This window comes from Helicoverpa armigera, chromosome 11 (assembly GCF_030705265.1).
Source record: "Helicoverpa armigera isolate CAAS_96S chromosome 11, ASM3070526v1, whole genome shotgun sequence".
Lineage (NCBI taxonomy): Eukaryota > Metazoa > Arthropoda > Insecta > Lepidoptera > Noctuidae > Helicoverpa > Helicoverpa armigera.
In genome coordinates, this window is record NC_087130.1 from 4615461 (window position 1) to 4624330 (window position 8870).

The following is an 8870-nucleotide window of genomic DNA, read 5'->3' on the forward strand; positions in this document are numbered from 1 at the left end:
ATTTTCCGGTATCCAAACTAAATATGGATTTTACGGGTCATTTGCATACTCATGTAAACACAAGATAATGTAAGAATTAACGTCTTGTTTTTTATAAACATTCCAGTATTTGTTATTTTCAATTCTGAGTATTTCAGAAGCTTTTCAAAATAATTTTGATAATGCAACTCGCGATTACATAGCTACGTCACTTCGATATAGGCAGTGCAAAATTAAATTGTTTCGTTTTTGAACTTATGTAATAACGATAAAAATATTCAAAACAAAAAAAATATATACTTCCTACTTTTGGAATATGGCGTAAAGTGTGATATTAGTTTTGGATTTTAAACAAAATAACAGTATCAAAAACGTTAAAATCATTTTATTATTCCATACTTATAACCTAAACATAGTATTTACAAAATTAGATCATAGGCTATAACGTTGCTATGACTTTGGGCATGCTGTGGCTATTCGAAGCCGTTTGAAAATCAGTTGTTAAAAGAAAATAGTATTCAGTCAATGGTCTTGGTTTAATACAGTTGAATGTATATCGACGATATTGGTACCGTATCGTATTAACTAACAGAAACATAATGTTACCGTGTAGTATAAGAAATATTTCCGTATCTTTATGTCAGAAGTACTAGTTCGTACAAATGTAGATGTGATCTGTTATAGACTGATTTTTAGAGTGTATATTGTCTTCAATTATTTAAAATTACAATCCATTACTGGAGTCAATAGTAAGACTAGGACAGACCGAAGTAATCTGCCATCTAAGAAAAGGGTTATTCGTAGTTCTTTTGTTTTTACTCACTGTCAAGCCCACAAAATCAAAATTGAACCTTAATTCTTTCACTAAAAGTTGAAAATTGCATGACCTAATAAAACATCCACCTACAGTCTTATAACTCGCTACAAAAGTCCTTCCATTTCCTTCATGAACTGCATATAAGCGTCATCCTTGCTCGGCACTTGTTTAGGTATGTCAGCCGGCCTCTGTATGGCCCCGGATTTGATTCCCGGTTTAGCCTTTTTGTCCTCGCGTTTGACTCGCAACGCTGACGGCACGAATCTGGTGACGTCGGCTGATAGATTCCTTATCTGTGGTTTGGCACTGATTGTTGCACCTGAAATGAAAGTTTTTAGAAACTAAAAGAGGGAATTTAAAAAGTAATCCTTAGAACAAAGTGGACGGGCTGGGGATTTTGTGTTATAAATACATAAAAAGTTTCGCCGTATACATAATATATTTGTCAACTGTACTCTTTTCCAGGCAGCAAACTTTTATCCAGGCAGTGGCAGATAAAATGAATTAAATTTATTATCGGGCATGCTAACTAGATATTAATTATTTATCTACAGGTTAAGCTCGCTTTATGCATGGCACAGGAGAGGTAATATTAAAATAGTATGTACGAACTATCTAAAACCCATCCATGTTCCTTGCATCCTCTGTTATCTACAACTAACAGTACTGAAGGCTTACAAACAATCCGTTGTCCACTATAAGTCTGGTATGACATTAACTTCATTGCATTAGGGAATACATTAATTTTTAAGTTAAGCTTGGCATGTAATATTCTTTGTGACTAACAAATAAAATAAAGGTATTACTAACCTTGCTGAGCATCCTTCTTAGTAATAAGCTGCGGTGCTGCACTGAGCACGGAGAGCTGTGGATGCGGTTTGGGCGGCGGCGGCGGCGCCAGCGGCCGCAGCAGGCGCGGCGGAGCTCCCGGCGGCGGGCCTGGTGGCCGTAACATGCCGCGGGGGAGGCCTGGAAGTGGAACATAAAAAATGTAGAACGACATATTAGGCTTTTTGTTGTCCTACTCTAGGGCACAGGTCTTTTATCGTAGAGCTAAATTACTTGTCATAGGGGTCGTTCGTATTGCATCAAAGACATTTAATAACATGGCAGATATGTGTTATGGTATATATTACGAATTAATGAATACATGCATTTTTATCTTTCACATCCTACTTCTTCAATGCTCAACACTCTGACCCAGACAAGACAAATTCTCATAATTGCAGTATCTATCAAATAAAAAATCCATACTCCTAAGCTCAGCCACAATACAAAATGTTTACCTGTTGGCGGTGGTCCCGGCGGCCCAGGTGGAGGTCCAGGAGGGCCGGGAGGAGGCCCGGGCGGGCCCAAGCGCAGAGGCGGTGCTAGGGGCGCACGAAGAGGCGGTGGCCGGAGACCTGTAGACATATGAGCTGGTTATTTATCTTTATTACAAATGGCAGTGGCTTTTGAACATCTTTGGCAGTTGTTCAGGTAAAAAGCCAAATAGTTTGTCAACTTGTCTTGCCAGAGGGTATTGGGGTGCCCAGGTAAATGGGTTATGGGGTTCAGAGGGGCAGTTGCTTAGTATATAACACTGGTACTCAGCTGCATCAAGTGAGACTGTACCCCGATCCCAACGGTTTGGAAAAAGGCTAGGCAGATGACGATGGTGTCTATCTTAAAGGCTTCAGTACGACTGAACTGGTAGGTTTTTTTTTAACGTTGGGAAGTTGCCATGCCTTATATATTTCTATCTTTATATGTTATCACTCACCAGGAGGTACGAGCGGCGGCGGCATCTGCCTGAGCTCGGCGCCGGGCGGCTCGAGCGTGAAGTCTGGCGGCGCCACGTGCGGCACGTGCGGGCCTCCCTCCGGCTCGCTGTCCGAGTCACTGTCACGACCACCGCCTGAGCGTTTTAGGGCGCTTAATCTGCGGGAAAGAAAATCATATCATTCAATCATACTTCTATGAACAGAAAGGTATGAGGGATAATCCTTCATACCTATATGTGGCATTATTTGTAAATAAGCATAATAAAATGTTAGGAAAATTTAGCGTAAATTTTTGCGAGACAGTTATTCGTGTCATCGTTGGGAGATGTTGACACGTCGACTGCTCTGGCGCGAATGAGCTCATAGTGCGTCTCGTGACCACGGTTGGTGCAATTCAGCTGGAACGTCGGGAAAATAAAAAAGGTAAAAAACCTCTTTATTGAGTACATATTGCTCACAAATCCCGATTGTTTATAAATGTTACATTTTAGCTTGACAGAAAATGCAAATAACTCCTTGCGCTAACATGCGTTGCTGTAAGGACATGATTAATTTGGACGCCTGAGCCATCCCAACCAGAGCCCTTGCCAACAACCAACTACCTCAAATTATGCTTACCTAGCATTCAAATCGGCAGCTCGATCTCTCTCCCTCTTCCGATGCACTTCTTCCATTTCCTTCATAAAGTCATCGATGTTCTGACCAGACAGCGCCAACATGCGTTGCTGTAAGGACGTCGGTTTGGGCGCCTGAGCTATTACAACCAACTACTTCAAATAAATAATCCTTACCTAGCATTCAAATCCGCAGCCCGATCCCTCTCCCTCTTCCGATGCACCTCTTCAATTTCCTTCATAAAGTCATCAATGTTCTGCCCAGACAGCGCCAACATGCGTTGCTGTAAGGACGTCGGTTTGGGCGCCTGAGCTATCACACTATGAAAACAACCCAATACCTCAAATAATCCTTACCTAGCATTCAAATCCGCAGCCCGGTCTCTCTCCCTCTTCCGATGCACCTCTTCCATTTCCTTCATAAAGTCATCAATGTTCTGACCAGACAGCGCCAACATGCGTTGCTGTAAGGACGTGGGTTTGGGCGCTTGAGTCGCGGCGTTCGCTTGGGGATTTACTGCATCATCTTCTACGACTTCACCATCTATGTTTTCTGGGACTGGTTTCGCTTGAACTTGAACCTTTGGTAGTGGTGCCTGAAAAATGTTGTTAAGTTTAATTTTTGTAAGGCTGTTTAAGACATTAAAATCTGCAAACTCGAAGAGAAAGGTGTCCTGAACAGAGCGAAGCGGAAAAAGAAGATACGAAAAGCAGACGCAGTCATAAGACGGGATATCTCTAAGGAAAAGTTGTCTGTAAGTTGATTATGAGAAATTGAGAACGGTCTATGGCTCCATTATGTCCTTCTGTTTTCGCCTTTTCTCTAGAACTAGCTTCCTTAATGTCAATCAATTAGGAATTTCCTATGCTAAGTATTAATAGCTATATTTTGGCAAACAATGATAAAAAAATACCTACTGCCAGTTTGCATAACAGAAGTCAAAAAACAATTGTGTAATTTAAAGATTCCAGATAGTTATCTGTTATATTATGATAACATAACCAACATTGGATATTTCATAATTATTACGCAGTATATAAAAAAATATATATGTACATTAATATGTACTACCTGATTCCCGATTCTGTGTCTATAAAACTACTTCAAACACCCGTGTAAAAATGGCCATCTAACACTAAAAGTATTTTTCATTGGAACAATGGTTCCTGACTCTAGCCACTCAAGCAAACCACTTATGTATATAGCTGCGTATAATAAACTAGCCGTTTTCTCGCGGTTTCACCTGCGTCCCATGGGAACTACTGCCTGTACCGGGATAAAATATAGGCTATGGCACCCAGGAACATTGTAGCTATCTATCAGTGAAACAATTTCGAAATCCGACCAGCAGCGGTTAAATAGATTACCCCTACATACAAACTTAAATATTTTACCTCTTTATAATATTAGTATAGATTTAATACACTTACACATTCCCCAGGTGGTCCTTCATCTGGCATATCAGAGAAGCGCAGTACTTTTGCATGCTTTTCTTTCTCCAGTACTAAGATCTCGAAGTCACATGGTGGGCCTGGAGGCACGCCAGGCGGTTCTACGCCGACTGGCCGCTCCTAGAATATTGCGGTACTATACAAGCGTAAACTGTTGTATTCTAGTGTAAGATGTATGAAAGAAACTGGTGATTAAAAATTCTTGTCATTTAATAAAAGAAATATGATGAAGAGCAAGTTGTCTGAAGAAATGCTAATTTAGAGGGATGTTCGTATTTTAAAACTAAATAGTGACAAGATAGGCCACTAATACCTGATGTTAACTGCTACACACTGAAAATGGAACAGTTTTCAACTAAATAAAACAATTGAATCCTAGCAACATTTCAGACAAAATGTTTAGGGTCCAAAAGAGCTCAGTATATAAAAACAAAAATCAACTTACTTTGTATACAGAATCCTTCTTCAGTATAGGTTTGACAACCACAGGGTGCACTGCGTCAATAGGTAGAGGTATTTGTGAAGGTACATTGCTAAATATGAGGTTATCTGGTACCTGCAAGCAACAATTTCACTTGAAACTTGGTAATACAGAAGTACCAAGAAATCTCCAAAACGCCAACATCATTAAACATTCTGAAATTTCTCTGGTAAGTGCTTACTGGCTGGAAAGACACTTACACACAGAAAGACTTTGGACACAGAAATTTAAAATTTGATACAGAAAAAAAAATGGAATTAGCCATAGACAACTGTATAGAAACAGATTAAAAATATGTAACTTACTTGTAAAGTAGGCAAAGGAATATCATCCACTTGAACTGACTGGGCATGCTTCACAGATTCATAATAGGATATCAAATGGGCCCGTCTTTTCTCATATTCCATTTCCTGACGTTTGAGGTCCACCCATTTTTCTGGGTCATCTTTGTCCTAGAATTTTGATTAAAAATGTTATTGCAAGGGAATAACGTTGAAATTTGTCACTCATCTTTTTTCTGCCAAAGTTTAAGTAGAGGCATACCACTAGATTTTTAGTAGTTTCCCATGCATAGGGTTGGAACCCTATAACGAAATTTATTTTAGAAATCTAATAAAATCAACACCACAAAGACATAGCTTGCAAAATCCCCACACTATAAACCATTATACATTTTATTTTTATACCTTTTGCCTAACTGCCAAGAAGAGTTATATTTTCACTCATATCTTGTTTACCATAATATCATACCCATAATACAGATATAAAAACGCAAAGTCATCATAGCACTGTAAAATTCTGATTATCATATTACCATGCATTTCTTTAATCTACCTTGTTATTCTATACAGTTTCAACACTTTGGGAAATATTGTGCAACACCATCGCTTGCAATCTCTATAATCCTATAGAGATAATATGGTAAAAGGTTATTTTAATAAAAATTTTATACTTACATACATCTTGAGAACTCTATCAAAAGTCTCTCTTAATTTTTTTCTCTTCTCTTTTAAAACTTTTTCGTTCAGCGGTGACGGTTGTAAGACGTTGTACTCTGGGTAAACATGAGAAAAAATAATTTAGTTTCACTTTGTATACATTCAATTCAGATGAATGTTAAGTCTTAATCTTTTGTATAATTTTTGCAAGCATTGCTTTGGTGTTCTGAACATAATTGAATGATTATTTTATTGCTAGTATAATAAATGCCAGTTGACTGTGTATTTAATCATAAGTAGGATAGTTATGCAACATAATCTGTACTATTATTATAACTCTGAAGATTATGTTCCTTTGCTAGAATGTGCTATACAATATAAAGAAATATTTAAGTGTTAAGAATAACTTTTACCCGGTGCACTAAGTATTTCCTAAGGAACATAGACACAGGGGGAAGTTACTAAGTCTCCTCAAGAGGAACGGTAACTAAAAGGTTTTGGATGCAAACTAAAGAGTTTAAATGAATAAAAACAAAACCTACCCATTTCATCAATTTTCTGTAGCTCCTCCAAGATCTGAGTAGGATCTTTCATCTTGAGCACAGCGGCTCTCACCATCTGCCGCTGCCGTTTATTCTTCTTCAATTCCTTTTTCCTTGCTTCTTTTCCTGATGGCAGAAAAAAATATAAATAGTTGGATTCAGGCATCATCAATAAAAATAATTCTACTGTCTTGTTCTCTGGATGTGTTACTCTTTAATGTTAAATCTATAGGCTGGATTCTGATAGAATCTAACTAGCAGTCATGTAGCTTATAGTTCAGGTAGCGTATAGCAGAATAACATACAAGCTCCTTTCTTTTTTCCCATGTGTGTGAAGTAGTTCCCTATGGACGAAGCTAAAACCACAAGCGGAAGCTACTAACGTACATTATAAGCTTCCTTCTACATATTCTTTATCATAAAATGTAGCTACCATTAGGACAGTCAGTAGATTCCAACAATCCCATGAGTGGGAGGGATCTGGAGGAATGCAGACCAAGCTAAGTGGTTAGACCGTTTTTATAACAACATGAAAACCCAACTATGTGTTAGCTTTTTTCTATGTACGTTGTTCCACAAAAATAATATGTCGTGAATAATTATAAACGAGTTTCCATAAAAATATAACCAATACTTACTTGCTTGATCTGTAGGATTCATGTATTTACCACTTTTAGTGGTATTTATGGAACGGCGCCCCATCTTGACTGATTGTAGCTAACCTAAAACTAAATAATTATTTACTAGCAGTTACTTCTGTGAGAAATCGATCTCAAAATTCACAAACGAAAACTACTCCAAGCCAACAAGCGTTCGTTTGGTTATTTTGTTTGACATAAGGTTATCTTTTGTCAAATCTGACAACACAGTGACGTTGACTTAAGTGAAAGGTTAATAATGTTGCTAGTACCATCATTACCCATCACCTATCTAAAACTCAAAAGTAAAAAGGTTTTATTTTTAAGTTTTAATTTTTAAACCATTCATAGGTTTAAAGATAAAAATAGCCTTTTTCTATTTTTACATAAAACTCATGTGTTTATTTTTCTATTGTGTTCACGAAATGCTACACCTAATTTGAAAGATTGTTCTGTGCATTGTACATGCATTATGTGGGACAAAGTATAGTAAAGTACTAGCGTTTTGCCCCCTTGTTTTACTTTTCTGAAGCCCAGGGTCTTTAGAACTTTGAAAAGTTATCCTAGGAAACTAGAATGAAAACATTCGAATTAGACGCCTTATGTTATCTTTTTATTCACAAAATAATAATGACAAGTGTCAACAAGTCCTAATATTCTGAAAAATACCAACGTAGAATTACAAAAAGAAATTTTATTATTTACGTAAAAATTTGGTTAACTTAAGACTAAAAAATCTTAGGTACCAATCAATTGATTTACTTTATTATCGTCTCTACGTAGAGAAGGTAAAACTCTATACCTAGGTAAGTTTAAAAATAATTCTAGGCTGCGTTACGCGACGAGAATGATTTAGTTTCAAAATTAATAAGAAACGGTGTTATTATATTATTTGATGATATCCATATTCATTCTCTCATGGTTTAGGTACACAAGTTATTACCCCGTTACCCCTAGGTAGCTATGACCTATCTGAAAAGAAATAACATAGTGCTCAAACGGTTAAAAGGTAGGTACCTACTTAGGTATTTATTACAAAATGTTATACACATACCTACCTACAGTTTCATAAAGGGTCTATCGCCAAGACTCTATCTATCACCATCAAATAAAAAAATCAATTTACTAATAAAATTCATCTCATAGCATATTTCATCAAATCTTTGTACATAACCGTTATTTAAAGGTTTTATACAGAGAAAATTTAGAAAAATCTAATGAGTCGGTAAGAATAAGTCGACAAACAGACTTCCTAACTTACTTACACCGAAAACGGTGCCTCGAATTTTAAAATACTAATTACTAATTTTAATTTCTATTTATAAATATACGTAGACCTAACATGATCCAACCGGAAATTATGCGGCATACCTATCTAACCATTCACATTATCGTCTTGAATGGTGCCTATCTATTTATGCAATATACTATACAAATCGTTAAAAGAATGGAAGTGCATTTTAATTATCAATACTATCTGGCCGACTCTCAAAGCATTGACCGACCAGCATAATGACGGCTACGTTACGAGTACCGTAGCGTACCTTCCTATTTAGTTATGCGAAGAGTAATAATTTATAGACAGACTTGTATTACCTAGATGCCTACCCAGTATTTACACGTATTTACGCGAGACGGGGCGCTTG

The 8870-nt window shown here is 37.2% G+C and overlaps 1 protein-coding gene across 1 annotated transcript; it reads right to left on the reverse strand.

Moving 5' to 3' along the window:
* Positions 1-349: 349 nt before the first annotated feature.
* On the reverse strand, positions 350-7433 carry LOC110370203 (WW domain-binding protein 11). The gene is made up of 11 exons (XM_064036980.1): positions 7225-7433; positions 6587-6712; positions 6063-6160; positions 5412-5558; positions 5071-5181; positions 4605-4745; positions 3531-3769; positions 2559-2716; positions 2083-2199; positions 1607-1765; positions 350-1115 (listed from the first exon to the last, which is right to left on the reverse strand). The coding sequence occupies exons 1-11, from the start codon at positions 7286-7288 to the stop codon at positions 901-903; spliced, it is 1575 nt and encodes a 524-aa protein (XP_063893050.1). The 5' UTR covers positions 7289-7433; the 3' UTR covers positions 350-900.
* Positions 7434-8870: the final 1437 nt, after the last annotated feature.

Bases quoted from the DNA above. Each gene is read 5' to 3' on its own strand.
- LOC110370203 (XM_064036980.1), bottom strand. From the start codon at position 7,288: ATGGGGCGCCGTTCCATAAATACCACTAAAAGTGGTAAATACATGAAT. The intron at 5,182-5,411 runs GTAAGTTACATA...TGTTGCTTGCAG, and splicing joins TTCCTTTGCCTACTTTACAA to GTACCAGATAACCTCATATT. The intron at 2,717-3,530 runs GTAAGGATTATT...TCTTTCCCGCAG, and splicing joins GCTGCGGATTTGAATGCTAG to ATTAAGCGCCCTAAAACGCT.